This window comes from Schistocerca nitens, chromosome 12 (genome assembly GCF_023898315.1).
Source record: "Schistocerca nitens isolate TAMUIC-IGC-003100 chromosome 12, iqSchNite1.1, whole genome shotgun sequence".
Lineage (NCBI taxonomy): Eukaryota > Metazoa > Arthropoda > Insecta > Orthoptera > Acrididae > Schistocerca > Schistocerca nitens.
This window is the reverse complement of record NC_064625.1, coordinates 20,075,921-20,096,986: the sequence shown is the minus strand read 5'-3', so window position 1 is coordinate 20,096,986 and position 21,066 is coordinate 20,075,921. Positions and strand designations below refer to the sequence as shown.

The 21,066-nt window shown below is 40.4% G+C and overlaps 1 protein-coding gene across 2 annotated transcripts in view; it reads right to left on the bottom strand.

The window, feature by feature from the left end:
- Positions 1-21,066, bottom strand: part of LOC126215222 (platelet endothelial aggregation receptor 1-like) — a 154,660-nt gene that overhangs the window by 120,282 nt on the left and 13,312 nt on the right. The window contains exons 2-3 of one of the 2 annotated variants that reach the window (XM_049941888.1): positions 18,655-18,733; positions 4,280-4,398 (exon numbers count right to left, since the gene is read on the bottom strand). In XM_049941888.1, the coding sequence (XP_049797845.1) occupies positions 4,280-4,398; positions 18,655-18,733 (198 nt within the window). The remainder of the gene's footprint in view (positions 1-4,279; positions 4,399-18,654; positions 18,734-21,066) is intronic. The other variant, XM_049941889.1, reaches the window with a different exon arrangement.

The window sequence follows — 21,066 nt, the reverse complement described above, 5'->3', positions numbered from 1 at the left end:
TCGCGATTGCGGTTTATCGTATCGCGACATTGCTGCCCAGCGTTGGTCGAGATCCAATGACTGTTAGCAGAATATGGAATCGGTGGGTTCAGCAGGGTAATACGGAACGCCGTGCTGGATCCCAACGGCCTCGTATCACTAGCAGTCGAGATGACAGGCATCTTATCCGCATGGCTGTAACAGATCGTGCAGCCACGTCTCGATTCCTGACTCAACAGACGTGGACGTTTGCAAGACAATAACCATCTGCTCGAACAGTTCGACGACGTTTGCAGCAGCATGGACTATCAGCTCGGAGACTGTGGCTGCGATTACCCTTGACGCTGCATCACAGACAGGAGCGCCTGCGATGGTGTACTCAACGACGAACCTGGGTGCACGAACGGCAGAACGTCATTTTTTCGGATGAATCCAGGTTCTGTTTACAGCATCATGATGGTCGCATCCGTGTTTGGCGACATCGCGGTGAACGCACACTGGAAGCGTGTATTCGTCATTGCCATACCGGCGTATCACTTGGCGTGATGGTATGAGGTGCCATTGGTTACACGTCTCGGTCACCTCTTGTTCCCATTGACGGCACTTTGAACAGTGGACGTTACAATTCAGATGTGTTACGACCCGTGGCTCTACCCTTCATTCGATCTCTGAGAAACCCTACATTTCAGCAGGATAATGCACGACCGTATGTTGCAGGTCCTGTACTGGCCTTTCTGGACACAGAAAATGTTCGACTGCTGCCCTGGCCAGCACATTCTCCAGATCTCTCACCAACTGAAAACGTCTGGTCAATGGTGGCCGAGCAACTGGCTCGTCACAATACGCCAGTCACTACTCTCGATGAACTGTGGTATCGTGTTGAAGTTGCATGGGCAGCTGTACCTGTAGACGCCATCCAAGCTCTGTTTGATTCAATGCCCAGGCGTATCAAGGCCGTTATTACGGCCAGAGGTGGTTGTTGTGGGTACTGATTTCTCAGGATCTATGCACCCAAATTACGAGAAAATGTAATCACATGTCAGTTCTAGTATAATATATTTGTCCAATGAATACCCGTTTATCATCTGCATTTGTTCTTGGTGTAGAAATTTTAATGGCCAGTAGTGTATGCTGACTGAAATTTTTTGCTGTCCCAGAGTAAACTACTTCATAAATGCGGATTTCTTCTGCATCGTATGACGAGTTGCATTGCATATAGTATCGCATATTGCATCGTCTCACTGCAAACAGCACTGAACGAGAACGGAAGTGATAGTGGTATAGTGTACTCTCCGCCACGCACCATACAGAGACTTGAATGTGTATCTGTGTTGATGAACACTGAGGCGGCAAAAGTCATGGTATAGAATACACCCACATATACAGATAGCGGTAGTATTGCGTACACAAAGCCCAAAAGGGCAGTGGATTGATGGAGCTGTCATTTGTACTCAGGTTATTCACGTGAAAATGTTTCTGAAGTAATTATGGCCGCACGGCGGGAATTAACAGACTATGAATGCGGAATGGTAGTTAGAGCTACATACATTGAACAATCCATTTCCGAGAGCCACACTGCAAGAGTGTGTCGGAGAATACCGCATCTCAGCCATTACCTATCACCACGGACAATACAGTGGCCGTCGGCCTTCACTTAACGACCGAGAGCAGCGTAGAGTTGTCAGTGCTAACAGACAAGCAACACTGTGTGAAATAACCGCGGAAATAAACGTGGTATATTTGACGAACGTATCGGTTAGGACAGAGTGGTGAAATCTGGCATTAATGGGCTATGGGAGCAGATGACCGATGCGAGTGCCTTTGCTGGCAGCCCAGTGTCACCCGGAGCCCCTGTCCTGGGTTCGCGACCCTATCAGTTGGACCCTCGACGTCCGGAAAATCGTGGGCCGCTTAGATGAGTAACAATTACACTTGGTAAGAGCTGACAGTTGGGTTCGAGTGCGGCACAGGCCCCTCGATGACATAGACCTAAGTTGTCCACAAGGCACTGTGGAAGCTGGTGATGGCTCCATAATGATGTAGGGTGTGTTTACATGAAAAGGACTGGTCCTCTGGTACCACTAAAGTGATAATTGACTGGAAATGGTTGTGTTCGGCTACTTGGACACAATTTGCAGTCATTCGTGGCTTCATGTTTCTTACGATGAAATTTTTATGAATGGCAATGTGCTATGTCACCAGACCACAATTGTTCAGGACTGGTTTGGAGATCATTCTGGACAAGAAACTTCCTGGGAGATTAAAACTGTGTGCCGGACCGAGACTCGAACTCGGGACCTTTGTCTTTTGTGGGCAAGTGCTCTACCAACTGAGCTACCCAAGCACGACACACGCCCCGTCCTCACAGCTTTACTTCTGCCAGTATCTCGTCTCCTACCTTCCAAACTTTACAGAAGCTCTTCCGCGAACCTTTCAGAACTAGCACTCCTGGAAGAAAGAATATTGCGGAAACATGGCTTAGCCACAGCCTGGGGGATGTTTCCAGAATGAGATTTTCACTCTGCAACGGAGTGTGCGCTGATATGAAACTTCCTGGCATATTAAAACTGTGTGCCGGACCGAGACTCGACAATGATTTGGCCACCCAGATTGCCTGACAAGAGTTGCATCGACGATATATAGGACATAACCTAGATGTCAGTTTGTGCACAAAATCCTGCACCAGCAACACTTTCACTATTATGACGGCTATAGAGGCAGTATCGTTCAATATTTCTGCAGGGAGCTTCCTACGACTTGTTTAGTCCATACGATGTCGAGTTGCTGCACTATACCGGACAACATCTACATCTACATCTACATCTACATGATTACTCTGCAATTCACATTTAAGTGCTTGGCAGAGGGTTCATCGAACCACAATCATACTATCTCTCTATAATTCTACTCCCGAACAGCGCGCGGGAAAAACGAACACCGAAACCTTTCTGTTCGAGCTCTGATTTCTCTTATTTTATTTCGATGATCATTCCTACCTATGTAGGTTGGGCTCAAAAAAATATTTTCGCATTCGGAAGAGAAAGTTGGTGACTGAAATTTCGTAAATAGATCTCGTGGCGACGAAAAACGTCTTTGCTGTAATGATTTCCATCCCAATTCGCGTATCATATCTGCCACACTCTCTCCCCTATTACGTGATAATACAAAACGAGCTGCCCTTTTTTTGCACCCTTTCGATGTCCTCCGTCAATCCCACCTGGTAAGGATCCCACACCGCGAAGCAATATTCTAACAGAGGACGAACGAGTGTAGAGTAAGTTGTCTCTTTAGTGGACTGGTTGCATCTTCTAAGTGTCCTGCCAATGAAACGCAACCTTTAGCTCGCCTTCCCCACAATATTCTCTATGTGGTCTTTCCAACTTAAGTCGTTCGTGATTTTAACACCCAGGTACTTAGTTGAATTGACAGCCTTGAGAATTGTACTATTTATCGAGTAATCGAATTCCAACGGATTTCTTTTGGAACTCATGTGGATCACCTCACACTTTTCGTTATTTAGCGTCAACTGCCACCTGCCACACCATACAGCAATCTTTTCTAAATCGCTTTGCAACTGATACTGGTCTTCGGATGACCTTGCTAGACGGTAAATTACAGCATCATCTGCGAACAACCTAAGAGAGCTGCTCAGATTGTCACCCAGGTCATTTATATATATCAGGAACAGCAGAGGTCCCAGGACGCTTTCCTGGGGAGCACCTGACATCACTTCAGTTTTACTCGATGATTTGCCGTCTATTACTACGAACTGCGACCTTCCTGACAGGAAATCACGAATCCAGTCGCACAACCGAGACGATACAAAATGGGTTCCACGCGAAATTAGGATGTATCTAATGACTTTTGTCACCTCAGTGCTACTACACTGATGAACACAGGCTTGACAAAATAAGGAATGGACTCCATAAATAAGACATGGCAAGCGATTTAAATGAAGAAAGAAATGAGGGTAGCAGGAAGAGAGCAATGAAGGAAAGAGCAAAATTTGTGAGTGCTAATAGAAACAGATTGAGGGACTAAATGAAGGCAGTAAAATACGGAATAGTGATTGAGGCTGCTATGGAGAGAGGATTGGAAGGAAGCAGAAGGAGAGGAAGGGTGGGAGAAGTTAGGGAAAGGGAAAAAAGCGAAAAGCAACATTAGAGGAAATTAAGGAAGGAGAGGTGAGGAAGAAGAGTGGTACAGTTAAAGAGGTGAGGAAGGTGGGCGTGAGAAAACGGAGGTAGTGGAATACCAAAACACTGAAGGGAGGGAGGGGGAGAGAGAAGCTTCAACACACCTGTTTGGAGCAACACAGACTTTTGGGGGTGAGCAATCAGGCTTGCAGACTGGTTCACATTCTCCACTGGAGGCTGAGCGATATCCACGGCAGCAGACTGCCACTGTCATCGGGACTGTCTGTGAACAGAAAACAGCGTTCCACACAAACTTTCGTGCATACCCTGACTGAACTGGCAGATACAGCTACAGAAAACTCATCAGAAGCGAGTGCTGCTTAATTAAATCAAGCAGAGGAATTTGATAAAATGAGGTCAGTTATGGGGCTCTGACTAATGTATCCTGAGTGGGTCTCAACTAAATTTCCATTACTCCTACCTATGGACATGGACTTCGTTATGTCTCTCAGTGTCAAGTCTGTAGATTCTACAGGCCAGCGTATTTTTCTGATTAAAAACCGCTTTGCGTTGTTCGCGCACCTCTAACTATCAATATATGTTGTTTGTACTATTAGAAGATAGACAGGAAAAGTTACCACTGATGTAGATAGTATTACTATTAAAGAGAATTGGACCATCTTAACCAGCAGTACACAAGTAGCTAAAGTATTTAAGAACCATTCCTTAAATGTAGGAGAAAAAATTGCTGAGAATAGTCCAAAAGAAAAAGCCAAGCAGTACATGGAAGAGTCACTTTTGAGAAATCATTGTCAAATTAATTTTCATCTAACAACCTCTTGTGAAATAAGGAAAATCATTAACTCTTTGAAAAATAAATGTTCTGTTGGAGTAGATGACATCTCTGACAAGATATTAAAACAATGTGGAGCAGTTACAGATGATGTTCTGAGTCACATCTGTAATGCATCACTAACTCAAGGTATTTTCCCAGACAGTTTAAAATATGCCACTGTCGAGCCTCTCTGCTAAAAAGGGGACACCAAAGATGTCAATAATTACTGGCCAGTATCTTTGCTTACAGCACTTTCAAAAATCGTCGAGAAAGTAATGTACTCAAGAGTGGTTAGCCATCTCAACAGTAATATCATACTTCGTAAATCACAGTCTGGATTTCAGGAATGCTGTTCTACTGAAACAGCAATACACAATTTCACTGCTCACATAATAGAGTCTTTAAATAGTAAAATGTCACCAATAGGAATTTTCTGTGACTTATCCAAAACATCTGATTGTGTGAACTGTAACATTATGCTACAGAAATCACAATTCTACGATATAAGTGGAACAGCATATGAGTGGTTTAGGTCATATTTACAGGAAGCCAAAAGTTCCTTTATATGGTTTAAGTGATTTAAGAAAGTTTCCTTGTTCATCTAATTGGAGTGAAATCACATGAGGTGTTCCACAGGGTTCGATCATGGGTCCCCATCTATTCCTGATATATGTGAATGACCTCCCTTCTTATCTGAAACAAGAAACTAAACTGACACCTTTTGCTGACGATACAAGTATCATTATTAACCCAGTAAAAGAAACTCCAATAGAAAATGATACAAATAATGTTCTTGCAAAAGTTATTGCTTGGTTTCCTGCGAATGCACTTGCCCTGAACTTTGAAAAAACACAGTGCATCCAATTTTCTACTGCAACGAGTGCACTTGCTTCATTAAATATAACAGATCAACAGAAGTCAGTAGCCAGGATAGAGCATACTAAGTTTTTGGGTGTATGTGTAAATGGAAATCTTAATTGGAAAATTCATATTTTGGATTTCCTAAAGCGACAAGGTTCAGCAACTTTTCCAATCAGAATAATTGCTAATTTTGAGGATGTAGAAATTACCAAGCTAACATACTTTGCATGCTTTCACTCTCTGATGTCATATGGAATAATATTTTAGGGTAACACAACACTTAGGCAAAAAGTATTCACTGCTCAAAAGAAAGTGGATAATGTGTAGGGCTCATAGTCGCACGTCTTGTAGGCATCTGTTTAAAAGATTAGGAATTCTTACAACAGCCTCACAGCACATTTACTCAGTAATGAAATTTGTTCTCAACAACACCAGCAGAAAGAAAGACTCCTCTACTTAACCTATCTTTGGCACAGAAAGTGGTAAAATATGCTACTGTAAAACTTTTCGATAAATTAACAGACGAAATAAAATGTATGACAGACAGCAATAATAGCTTCAAAAATAAATGAATTTCTGAACAGGAATAAATAAATGTATAGGTATACTACATGCAATTTGTGCCATTTAAGGGAATGGGGTAGGCAATAAAAATTTTAAGCTTAAAAAAAGCCTTGATTCATGTTTGCATTTCTTATGCACTTGAAACGTTCCACATCATAACGGTTACCGTGAGGCTGATCAGTGTAAAGCGCAACTAACTAACTAACTAACTATTTATTAGTTGCGCGCATAGATGGCCTGAACGTGCATCTTGATTTGTCGGTATTTCGTTTGTTACAAGTCACCGTTTCCGCCTGCGGACAGAGCACACTATTGCTATTCTGTATAAGAGAGATGTCGCGCCATTATCAATCTGATGAAGATATTGCCGATTTGCTGAATTTTGGAGACATTGTCGATGCTCTAGATAATGAAGATGTTTAGGACGACACAGGCGTCTTTGAAGGCAACAACAGTACAATGTGTTCAGGCACAGAACCGTAAAATGGAGGCGGAAACAGTTTTTCATATTCTCGTATTAGGAGTATCAAACGCATCGTGGTTACACGGTTCATTTCAGACCAAGAAAATGACAATAATTGATTTCAATATCAATCTATATCTTCACCTACAACTACATGGATGCTCTGCAAATCATATTTAAGTGTCTGGCAGAGGGTTTATCGAAGCACTTTCACGATTCTCTATTATTCCACTCTCGTATAGTGCGCGGAAAGAACGAACACCTATATCTTTCCGTACGAGCTCTGATTTTCCTTATTTTATCATGGTGATCGTTTCTCCTTATGTAGGTCGCCGTCAACAATATACTTTCGCATTCGGAGGAGAAAATTGGTAATGGGAATTTCGTGAGAACATTCCTCCGCAACGAAAAACGCCTTTGTTGTAATGATGTCCACCCCAATCCTTTATCATTTCAGTGACACTCTCTGCCATATTTCGCGATAATACAAAACGTGCTGCCCTACTTTGAACTTTTTCGATACACTCCCTCAGTCCTATCTGGTAAGGATCCCACACCGCGCAGCAGTATTCTAAAAGAGGACGGACAAGTGTAGTGTAGGCAGTTTCCTTAGTAGGTCTGTTATATTTTCTAAGTGTCCTGCCAATTAAACACAGTCCTTAGTTAGCCTTCCCCCAACATTTTCTATCTGTTCCTTCCAATTTACGTTGTTCGTAATTGTAATTCATAGGCATTTAGTTGAATTCACGGTCTTTAGATTTCACTAATTTAGTGCGTAACAGAAGTTTAACGGATTCCTCTTAGCACTCATGTGGATGAATTCAAACTTTTTGTTATTTAGGGCCAATTGCCAATCATCGCACCATACAGATATCTTTTCTAAATCGTTCTACAATTTGGTTTGATCTTTTGATGACTTTTCTAGTTGATAAACAACAGAGTCATATGCAAACAACCTAAGACGGCTGCTCAGATTGTTTCCCAAATCGTTCAGATAGATAAGGAACAGCAAAGGGCCTATAACACTACCTCTGTTTTACTCGATAACTTTCCCTCAGTTTCTACGAACTGTGACCTCTCTGACAGGAAATCACGAATTCAGTCACATAACTGAGACGATATTCCATAAACACCAAAATCACTACAAGCCACTAGTGTGGTACAGTGTCAATTTCCGGAAATCCAGAAATACGGAATCAATTCGAAATCCCTTGTGAGTAGCACTCAACACTTCATGCGAGTAAAGAGTTAGATGTGTTTCATAAGGACGATGTTTTCTAAATCCGTGCTGACTGTGTGTCAATACACCGCTGCTTTCGCGGAATTCATAATGTTCGAACACAGTATATGTTGCAGAATCGTGCTGCATATCGACGTTAATGATATGGGCCTGTAATTTAGTGGATTACTCCTACTACCTTTCTTGAATATTGGTGCGACTTGTGCTACTTTCCAGTCTTTGGGTACGGATCTTTCGTCGAGCGAACGGTTGTGTATGATTGTTAAGTATGGAGCTATAGCATCGGCATACTCATCAGCAATCTTGCCAAAACTCCAAATAACAAAGACGGACCTGTGGACTGACTGACCCAGAGACATTTCCTGCAACATTTACCACCCATAAGCAAAAAATATAGCTCCTGTGTATGTTACATTTGTTCTTCAAAATCGAAGAAAGAAAAAGGGGAAACATCTCGCAATGTTATCAGTGGGAACAGAGCTGTGTGACATTGTGTATGGAACCCTGTTTTAAAATATTTCACTCGAAGATGCAGTGTAAATCAATGTAGAAAGTGCTATTGTATTTAAATACGATATTCAGGACTGATCATTATATATTTATGAACTCCTTTAATCTACCTATACGAAGGTATGGCAATTTTACGAAATCAACGTCATGTATAATAATATAACTTGTTCACGTTATAGCAGACAGGATTTTGTTCATAGTTCCATTTTAAAGAAAACAAAAGGGGCTTAAAATAGTGTTAATTTGTATCTATATGTTCGATGTCTTCCAAGATATAAGTTTTTGAACACAGCCAAAGTGGCCTGGGTCGCCATATGAAGCGCCCCCTTTGAAAAATTATAAATTACTGTGCTGGAAAACTTCTACGTTATTTGAATTTCAAACAGCTGAGTAAAACTGAACGTACTCAGACAGTTCTCTCTTTATTTATTCTGATCATCACTAAACTGACACACAATATTTTTAACGCAACGCAATCTGACTTTCACTAATCCCTAAAAAAGAATGGCCCTGGCTAACAATAACCTATACCTTTCATGAATCAATTACCACACAAAAATCTTCGTTACTGGAACTACTACAATGCAGCGAGCGCCAATACTGCCAGCTAAATAAAAGATTCTAACTACTGAAGGCAATAACTAATGATAGGCATAAATAGCGTTCAGAAGTCATTATATTTTTTTGACATTCAATTAAACAAATTTTTTTTCTGATGGACAAACGTCCAGATCGTCCGCGCTCAAAACTCCGCCCTCTCTCTTCCCACATCCACCACTGCTGGCGGCTCACTTCCAACTACGCAACGCTACGCGCTGTTAACAGCCAACTGCCCAACACTACAATAGCGAATATTCCAACAATGCCAACCAGCCAGAGACTGCACACAGCACAGTCAGTGATTTTCATACACAACACTACGTCGCGTTACCAACATAAAAACCTGAACAGCCTACAATTATGATTTTTTTTTCTCAGATCTGTGTTGGGCACTGCTCAAAACAATTTGTAAAATTTCTTGTAGGGAGCATGGGGGCTATGTAAGTAGGCTGGTTAGGTTTTTATGTTGTTAACGCCACGTAGCGCTCTGTATGAAAATCACTGACTGTGCTGTGTGCAGTCTGTAGCTGGTTGGCATTGTTGGAATATTCGCTATTGTAATGTTGGGCAGTTGGATGTGAACAGCGCTAAGGGTTGTGCAGTTGGAGGTGAGCTGCCAGCAGTGGTGGATGTGGGGAGAGAGACGACAGAGTTTTCAGCAGACGATCTGGACGTGTGTCCGTCAGAAAAAGGAAATTTGTTTAGTTGGACGCTGTTAAGGTAAATACATTATTCTTTATCAAAATCTTTCATTTGATAACTATGCTATCAGTAGTTAGTGCCTTCAGTAGTTAGAATCTTTCATTTAGCTGGCAGTATTGGCGCTCGCTGTATTGCAGCAGTTCCAGTAACGAAGATTTTTGTGAGGTAAGTGATTCGTGAAAGGTATAGGTTATTGTTAGTCAGGGCCATTCTTTTGTAGGGATTATTGAAAGTCAGATTGCGTTGCGGTAAAAATATTGTGTGCTAGTTTAGTGGTGATCAGAATAACTAAAGAGAGAAATGTCTGAGTACGTTCAGTTTTGCTCAGCTGTTTGAAAATCGAATAACGTAGAAGTTTACCAGCACAGTCATAATTTTTCTAAGGGGACGTTTCAATATCAAATATTGAAGAGATTACACATTCATTACTAGCAGCTTCGGTACAAGTACTACATACATAACAACACGGACTGACAGTAACTAACTGTTGGCAAGATTCCGAGACGTATGGGTGTAATAATTTGGTTGTGACCATTTTTAAATTGCGAAGTTAGATGACAAGTGTGCAGTGATTACAAGGCGTGAGAATGACTTCAAGTTAAGACAAGGCAAGCGGTGTTCAATAAGTAATGCAGCACTTTTTTTTCTGAAACCAGTTTCCTTTTCTTCAGGATTCAGGTACACTGTATTATCGTCACTCTTCTGGCTACAAAACCCTATTTCTGAAAATAACTTCCGTTCAGTGCGACTGTCTTACTGGGGAGGCCCTGCATGCCCGCATGGCACAGCTATACAGGCCGATGTCAGAACCAGCCTCTTGCTGCATCAATACCCTCCCCGTCTCCCGCATGCTGCTTGCCGGAGAGTGCATTCTTCGTTGGGCCAAACAGTTGGAAGTCGGTGGGTGCGAGATCTGGTTAGTAGGGTGGATGAAGAGGAACACTTCGTGATTTTTTGTGAGCTCCTCTCGGATGCGAAGACTTTTGTGAGGCCTTGCGTTGTCATGGAGAAGGAGAAAGCATTTTTGTCGTGACGGATATTCTGAAATGGTTTCTTCACATTCTTAACATTCCTGAGGGCAGCACAGTACACTTGGGAGTTGATCGTTGCACCATGAGGGAGGCCATCAAACAGAATAATCCTTTCAGAGTCACAGAAGACCATCTCAATGACTTTACCGGCTTAGGGTGTGCCTTTGAACTTTTTCTTCGGAGGAGGGGTGGTGTGGAGCCATTCCATGTATTACGGCTTTGTTTCTGGTTCGAAGTGATGAACCCATGTTTCATCGTCAGTGTCTGAGAAAAATAGGAGAAAGAAGGAAAGACGGGTAACATACCAAGAACAAAGTGTTCAGTTTAAAAAGAGTGTAGCACAGGGATGCAACCTTTCGCCCATAAAGTTCAGTCTAGAAATCGAAGACGCAATGACGGAAATAAAAGTTCAAGAATGGGATTAAAACTGCAGAGTGAAAGGGTATCAGTGATAAGATTCGCTCATGACATTGCTGTCCATAGTGAAAGTGAAGAAGTATTACAGGCTCTGCTGAACTGAATGAACAGTTAATGAGTTCAGAGTATAGAGAGAGAGTACAGCGAACATAGACGAAAGTAATGAGAAGTAGCAGAAATGACAATAAAGAGAAACTTAAGGTGAGAAATAGAGATTACGAAGTAGACAAGGAATTCTGCTACCTAGGCAGCAAAATAAGCCATGATGGTGGAGCAAGAAGAACACAAAATGAAGACTAACCGTGCCAAAAGGGTCGTTCCTGGCCAATAGAAGTCTGTTAGTATAAAACAAAGTGAAATTCTGAGAATGTACGTTTCGAGCACGGCGCTGCACGACAGGGAAACACGGAGTTGGAAAAATTGGAACAGAAGAAATTCGAAGCCTTTGAGTTGTGGTGTTACAGAGAAACGTCGAAACTTAGGTGGACTGGTAAGATAAGGGATGAAAGCTTCTTCATAGAATCGCCAAGGAAAGGGAAACATGGAAAACACTGACGAGCAGACGGGGCAGGATGGCTGGACATCTGTTTCCTCGATTTTTTGGAAAATACTCGTTTGCGTACCCCATGCATCGTAATGAAAAATGCTCACATTTCAATTACCTATCAGTCCCGTCACTTCTGAAACGAGTGGGTGTACTGTCCGTTAAGCGTGACTTTCTCAATAAACGAGAAGGTTTTAAGCCGAAATATCTTAGGCTGCACACATGCGAACTGTCAGGAATCATTTGTCCGTCTTCTGAGGTCTTCCCCTTATAAATGGTGAGTTACCCCAGAAAATCATTGCATAACACATTATTGGGTGGAAATACGTAAAATATGACAGAACGTTGACTCGTTTGCTTCCAAGACGAGCAATTATACGGAGATCAAAATTGTTCGACAAGCTCAGTAACATGCTTCTTCCAGTTCAAGTTTTCATCAGTATGCACAGCCAAAAACCTGCTTACCGACTCCTGATCATGCGCTACATAAACTGCTGGTATGACACCACTTGGTGTATGGAACTGAATACAGTGTGTTTTCTGAAAATTAAGGGAGAGACCACTTTCAATGTGAAAAATAGCATTAACAGTTGATTAACTTCTCATGGTTGGGATTCACAGTTATATAATATTTCTTAAAAGACATCATAGTCGCCTTGACTGTATAAAATATTTATTATTACGACTGCAATGTCTGCCTTATGGCAATTTTCAAGTAACACTGCAAAAGTTACCTAAACACAAAAAATACAAAAGTGAAGCACAGGGTATACATACATAATTGAGCAAACATTTCATTAAGATAGTAGCGCACTTATAAAAATTTGTGAGAAATGTACATTACTTACATTCTGTCCGAATATAAGACTATCTAACATGAGTACATGTCGTCGTGAAAATGCAGCCTTTTGACTGTGAGAGTCCCACAAGGTCCGATGATTACGACACTTATTAGCACCCTGACATTTTGTATAGGCAAACGTGTAAACGGGGTTTTTATCTTTAAAAAAAGTACGTGAATACTTCAAAATTACATTAGTAACTGTGTAATGTCATATCCGCTACCACTTGCAATGTATCTATTCTCTTATTTTATGTATTTTAAGATCGCCAATTTTTATGTGATTTTTCTGACCAGTTTTGCCTTAAATCATAAGTAACAAATTTTATCAGTAATCCTGGTGTATTTTACTGTAAAGAAAAGTATATGGACTATAACGAGGGAAGAAAAGCATACTACAATGTATTTTATTTTTGTATATTTTATAAATGAAATGCAGCCTCGACATTTCATTGTATCCGGAGAAGTGATTCAACAGTGATTCATACAACTGTACAGTCATTTTAGACACTTATCGAAAACATTTTAAGCAATTTCGATGGAATAGTATACATATTTACTTAATCGTGTTTGCTATAATAGAGCCTGGTTGAAGGATGCATCCTGTATTTGTGCGGAGGCATTGTGATGTTTTGTTCCAATCTGTGGTGCTGCAGTGTGAATTGGATTGCTGGCCAGCGTCTTACGCCATTCATATTCATAAAATGTATACGAATACAAAGTATTATATATCAGAGCTCTGTCTTCATCTCATTTATGAGCACTGAAGTCAATCTGAGAGCTTATTAACAGATAACACATGTATTCTTCTCTATTATGTTATAAATAAATATTTCCATCCTATCCTACTGCCCCTTACAATCATAGCACTATTTAGAAAGCTTTATGACGTCAACAGATGAAAAGACTTTACGATATAAAGCTTATAAGTTGTATCCTCGGCGTGCACTATCTTCGCTACCTGCACAGGCAGTATATTTAGTAAATGTATTTTCGCGCCAACGGACTTAGCTCCACATGTTGTCAGTGCACCTGAACTTTTATGTGTGATAGATTATTAGAACCATGGTAACATTGACAGTTCAGTACATATTTAACAACATATTACGATGTAGTAAGTGTCGTACTCATCGGATATTGTGGGACTCTCACAGTCAAAAGTGTGCATTTTGACGACGACATGTACTCATGTCAGACAGTCCTATATTCTGACAGAATATAGGACTGTATAATTGCGCTACTATCTTAAATGAAATGTTTGCTTAATTGTGTATATACACCCTGTGCTTCACTTTTGTATTTTTTGTGTTTAGGTAACTTTTGCAGTGTTACTTGAAAATGGCCATAAGGCAGAAATTGCAGTCGTAATAATAAATATTTTATACAGTCAACGGCGACTATGATCTCTTTTAAGAAAAAAAAGCATTAACAGTGTCTTTGGTTTATTTCTCTCTAATATGATCTATTACACTACTGGTATGGTCTGGAAAAAGTATCAGTGTATTGTACCAAAATGGACCCGAAACTGAACCTTGTGGGAATCTCTTCATGATTTACCCCAGTCACCAAATTTTTCTGTCTTTTTGAAAGTTGTTTGAATTATTTAGCATAGCGTTTTGCATTTTATTTGTAAGTATGATTCAAACCAGTTCAGTTTAAAGGCATTAATTCCTAAAACTTAAGTTTTTTCAAGAGTGTAACACGATCTGTGCAGTCAAATGCCTTGTAAAAACCAGAAATACACGAACTGGCGGTATTTTATTATTTAAGGCTTGTAATATCTGGTGAGCGACTGCATAACTACCATTCTCAGTCGCGCTTCAGCTCTGGAAGCCCATATCGATGATGTTTCGTTCAATGTTTCGCACGCTCACAATTGTTTATGGCTCAGCATTGAAATCTGCAAGAATTTGAGGAAGGGTTGCATTTCTCTTACGTTGAATGATTCTCTTCAGTCGTCGTTGGCCTGTTTCTTGTAGGATCTTTTTCCGGCCGCCGCGATGTCGCAGATTTGGTGTTTTACCGGATTCCTGATATTTACGGTACACTCGTGAAATGATCGTATGGGAAGGTCCCCACTTCATCGCTACCTCAGAGATGCTGTGTCCCATCGCTCGTGGACCGACTATAACACAACATTCAAACTCAATTAAATCTTGATAAACTGCCACTGAAACAGCAGTAACCGATTTTAACAACTGGGCCAGACACTTGTTGTCTTATATAGGCGTTGCCGACCGCAGCGCCGTATTCTGCCTGTTTACATACCTCTGTGTTTGAATACGCACGCCTATATCAGTTACTTTGGCGCTTCAGTGTATATTATTCTTGTGACCTCATTTAAAGGGAGAGTAATACTTATTTTTTACAATGCCGACGTTCAAGCCATATGTTTTGCCTTAGTAATGTATTTATTTTCTTGTTGTTTGTTTCGGTTTGATTAATCTGTGAACCATTAATGCTGACATGGCATTCGATGGAGAAAAGTCGCCAACCAGTTCGGCCAAGGTGGTCTCCTAAACTGCATTGACCTAGAAGCTTAAATTTTTTATACCGCCAAGAGATCGTACACATTAGTAATTGACACAAATCTCAGTTTGATATCTCTAACCACTTCTAACAAGGAGACGGCACGACCCTGGGGTCGGGGATTTGTCCGAAATTTTGTGTCGTGAAAGAAGACCCCTAACACCTCAAGTGGTTAAAATATTAGGACGCACTACCCGGAAAATCCCGATAAAAATCGATCCAAAGTTTCTTAGGTGCCATCACGCCGTCTGGCATACATGGTAAGCGCTCGGACCCTTACGCCAGAGGTCTCGGATTCGATTCCTCCTCCAGCACTTTTTTTTTCTTCTGTTACTTGCAAAATTGCAGCGCATTGTTACAAAAGAATGGTGAAATTAATTCCCGGGATGATTGTATAAACATTCATTCTATAATTCACCGTCAATTATCGTCAGCAGTATTCCGAGACAAGATGATTCAATATGCCTGGTTTGCCTCAAAATTATCAGAAACTCAAAACATTTTCGTAAATGTTAATGGGGCATGTTTTTGTACAGATTTATCGCAAACGCCCTGTGATTGAAAAAAATAATACGCCTTTATATGTTGCGCAAGATGTCGCAAAAATTATTGCTTCGTTTGTTTTTACGATAATTACCACTGCGGTTCTTGTTTATAATTATTATATATCTAAAAACTAAATGTTTCCCAATCGACTTCGTTATTCTGATTAAAATTCGAATGTTTCCCCTCATATAATTTACAATTAATAATGGAAAACCCACCGCCATGAATTGTGTTGTTGGACAAAAAGACTATAATTTTTATTCCATAATGTAACTAATTTGTTAAAGATAATGTAGGTTTGGGAAACTTTCTGAATAATTGGTGGAATAACAAAAGAAAATTAAACAGATGAAAAAAAAAAACAAGTGCCAGAGGAGGAATCGAACCCGAGACCTTTGGCGTAAGACTCCGAGGCCTAAACATCTTTTTTTTTTCATTCCACAAAAACAGTTACAAAAATGGCTACAATGAAATGACATAAATAAGGTGACAAATAATTGCAGTCATAAATTACAGCATTCAAAAAGTGAGTCTTTAGCAGTAGCACAATTTAGCACCTTCACTGTCACCTTCAACTGGTGGCAGATCAGCATGCACATTTTCATCTTCTGCAGCCTGAGGTTCCTCATCATCATTTCCCAGACCCAAATTAATCATTCAGTAAATCCTTGATGTGTGTTCCTTCCAGGGTAAATTACGTGGACAGAAGAGAAGTCCCGAACAGCGACATCGGAAACTAGTTCACTGCCTTGTTATTTTTGTCAGTTCCAGCCTTCTAAACGCATCCATAGGGAGTTCAAGATCTTCCTTTATATCAGACACCAGATGTTTGTCGCCATATTCTTGTATCTGCTGTACTGATGATTTATTTTTCACGTGTGACTTGCAGGTGAGGTTAGGGTCGGGAACGTGACCCAACCCATTCCCTCTCTACTAAGAATCCAGTTCCTAACCTATACCCATTCTGTTGAAGACAATTCGGAGCATGTTACCATATTTCTTATTGTGATTCTGATATTTAAGTATTTTCTCGAATTCATTTTCCATATACATCTTGTATTCAATATGTTCATCGCTCCCAGTATTGTTAAAAACATAACTTGTATATTTGCCCACTAACCATATCACTGCGTTATTTTTTGCCTGAGGGTAGTAACTTTCCTCTGGTCTGAAGAAAATGTTAGTCGGTACATTGTTTGCTGAAGTTCTTGTTATTTGAACAATTTTCTCCCTGGTCCACCTCCAGTTGATAATCCGATCTCCACAAGTGTAACGATGAGGCACACTATCAACGAGGTTGCATTTGCTGCAGAGGTTAGTGTCACTTAAACCGATGGCAAAGAGACGCTCATTAGTGCTGATGATGTTATTGACTACCTTGTACCACGCTGTTCTCAAGTCAGACGAAAGAACATCACTACTGATATTTTTCCAGACCACATTCCATGCTATTCCAGCATATTTAGTTTCTATGTTATTTTTCCTTTCATGTTTCCGTCTTTCAGCTAAAATCGCCTTTGCTGTAACGTTTTTGGAGTTTAAAAGCTTTTTACTGAGGTAACTTAGTTCAAGATAATACTCCCTAATGTCTTTCAGCTTAAAACTTATTTTTTGTATATTTATCGGCGGCTCTACACTTTCTGGCCTGACAGTATCGTATAGTTTTGCTGTAATGCACCCTGGGTCATTACACATTATGCTCCATGTTCGTTTGACATACAATGCCATAGCTAGGCCAGACGGCTGTTCGGCAGTGGACTAACATTTTATACTCATAAGGCACCTAAGAAACTTTGGATCGATTTTTCCCGGGATTTTCCGGCTAGTGCGTCATAACATTTTAACCACGTGAGGTGTTGGAGGTCCTCTTTCACCACACAAAATTTCGGACAAATCCCCGACCCCAGGGTCGTGCCGTCTCCTTGTAAAAAAAAAAGTGTCTTAACAGAAAGATAGGCAGGCAGGCGCATAAAAACTAAATTCTTGTGCGATAAATTTAGAAATTAACGGTTATCGGATTTTTCGCTTGTACTGTGTAACCTTGCTTCGTGCCAGATTTCATGATTCTAACTCAACGGAAAGTGGCCTGTAGGTTTTGATGAGTGAGTCTGCGAGCATCGAAATATTTAGTATACGGGGTAAAAGGGCATACCTTTTGACTTCAATGACTTAACAGCTTAAATTATTTACATCTCCAAGAGGCTGTAGATCTTAGTATGTGACAAATCTGAACTCAATATTTCTGTCATCTCGTAGAAAATGAGCTCTTAACAGTCGGACAGACCGACAGACTTGCAAGAATGGTGCTGTAAGTCAACCGTTTTTACCGATTGAGGTAAATAAGAAAATCTTCACGAAAATAAAAATTTTGGCTTCAGCAACGAACTGCACAACACGTAAGAAGTGAAGGACTTAGATTAATGGCAAGAGATTTAATTCGTCATGTGTCTTTCGGATTACAATAGTCTTCTAAATGTTGTAAATACGCAGTGGTGGGATCACATTGGAAGTGTTCTCATGAAGCAAGTTACATACTGTGAATATCTGTGGCTGTATTAGTTGTAGATCGATTTGCAGTAAATGTATAGTGGTTTCTATCAATTACAAATTCAGAATAGTCGACCATAATAAGAAAACAATAAATCATTAAAGTTATGAATGTCATACCCTGGTTACTACCGTGTAGGATGTTCAGATGTATAATAAAAGAAACATAAATAAACTATTAGTATGAACCAGATAGATGTAGACGGCCATTACGAAGTAATCCAGATATGTTTGTGGGGTACAGCGATCGTGTTTCACCGACACAAATCTTTTGAAAAGAGAACAGCTATGCAGCAAGAGGTGGCTTACCTTGGTCACAGTTTGCTTGTAATACACCGTTTTCCAACCCCAACGCCTTGATTTCATTTCGGTGACTACTTTCTTGTAGCTGCAAACCAACAACAAACTTTCAGAAAAAGAGGCATCTATGTTGCTTTTAAACATTCAAACTCTCAAATAGATTTATTACGGCAAACTTATAACGGACAGCTTAAATTGAGTTAAAAATTCATAAAAATATTGTAAAATTAATCTTTGAAAACAAAAGAAATATCGATTTTACGGTCTGCTTTCAAGTCTACACTAGCAAGACGTAAATGAAGGGGCAAAGATAACTATTTGTAATAATTTATTTAGCATATCACAGTTTGGACTCCAGAAGGGTTGCTCGAATGAGAATGTTATTTATACATTCATCCATCGGAGAGTACAAGCCTTAAATAGTAATATATCGCCAGTTGGTATTTTTATGAGCTTTCCAAGGCGTTTGATTGTGTAGATCATGCTATTTTCTTAGACAAACTCAAATTTGTTGGCAATGATGGCTTTAGACACAGCTGGTTTGAATCATAATAAACAGAACGTAAAAGTTTGTGCCGAATAATTCAAACAATGTCGGAAAACTAGAAACTTTTAGTGACTAGGGCAGTCTCACAGGGTTCAATTTTGGGTCCACTCCTATTCCTTATAAGTGTGACTGGCCTTTCACTTAATTCAACAAGCACAATGGGTACTTTTAGCAGATGATACTAGTGCTATAATCAATCCCATTACAGAGAAAGAAACAGAAGAGTTGGTAAATGATATTTTCCAAAGAATTATTAAATCGTTCCCTGAAAATGGACTCTCCCTAAATTTTGGAAAAACGCACTACGTTCAGTTCTGAACAACGAACATGTCATACGAACAAATTATGTAACACGTGATCAGAAGTCGGTAAATGGGTCAGAATGCTCCAAACGTTTTTTAAAACTGGAAGATGCATATTACTGAGTTGCTCAAACAATTAAGTTCAGCTACTTCTGCTTTTCATGTAATTCTTGATCTTGCAAACAAACGTGTCAATCTCCTGACATATTTTGTATATTTCATTCAATACCTCTTATGGAATAATTTTATGCTGTAACTCATCACTTATTGATAGCACACAAGCGAACACTAAGAACAATATGAGGTGTTCACCCATCGACATCATGTAGATATCACTTCAAGGAGTCAGCCATTTTAACTGCGCCTTCACAGTACATATATTCGCTAGTGAAATTCGTCATAAATAATCCATCACAATTTGAGACAAACAATGATGTAAATGCGTACAACACTAGAGGAAAGAATGACCTTTATTTCCCATTGTTACGGCAGTTAGTAGAGTTCAATATGCAGTAACAAAAATGTTTGATCACCGAAGCAAGTTTTAAATCTAATTTAAAATCGTTTCTCCTGGACAAGTCCGTCTATCCTATTGAAGAATTTCTGCTTAAAAGCTGGTGGTAGCCAGTAAAAGAAGGTTTTGTTGCATTGTTTCATGAGTAGGACAAAAAATAATCAAGTCTCCGTAAGACCATCTCTGTATAAAGATGGTTGCAGGAGCTTGCCTGTTCAGCGTAAAATGTCAAATCGAATCACTTTCAGCCATCTTAATTTCCAGCCTTCTTTTATTTCTGCAACGAGTTTCAGCTTCACATTACGCCCGCTTCAGGCCCCCTAGTGACGTGTAGGAAGAATCTCTTCTCTTGTACAGTCCAAAGAAAAAAAAAAAGAAAAAGAGTTGGCTGTACTCTGGCTCCTACACTGAAGACCCAAGGGAACTGGTACACCTGACTAATATCGTATAATGCCCTAGCGAGCGCACAGAAGTGTCACTAAACGACGTGGCATGGACTCGACCAATGTCTGAAGTAGTGCTGGAGGGAACTGATACCATGAATCCAGAGTACGAGGGGGTGAAGATCTCTTCTGAACGGCACGTTGCAACGCAACCCATATATGCTCAATAGTGTTCATGTCTGGGGTGTTTTCTGGCCAGAGGAAGTATTTAAACTCAAAAGAGTATTCCTGGAGCCACTCTATAGCAAAATCTGGACGTCTGGGGTGTAGCATTTCCCTGCTGCAGTTGCCCAAGTCCGTCGGAATTAATAATCGACATGAATGCATGCAGGTGATCAGACAGGATGCTTACGTACATGTCACCAGTCAAAGTCGTATCTCGAAGTATCAGGGGTCCCATATCACTCCAACTGCACACACCCCACATCATTCCAGAGCCTCCACCAGCTTCAATAGTCCCCTGCTGACATGCAGGGTCCTCCACCAGCTTCAATAGTCCCCTGCTGACATGCAGGGTCCATGGATTCATAAGGTTGTCTCCATAACCATACCTGTCTATCCGCTCGATACAATTTGAAACGAGACTCGTCCGACCAGGCAACATGTTACCACCCG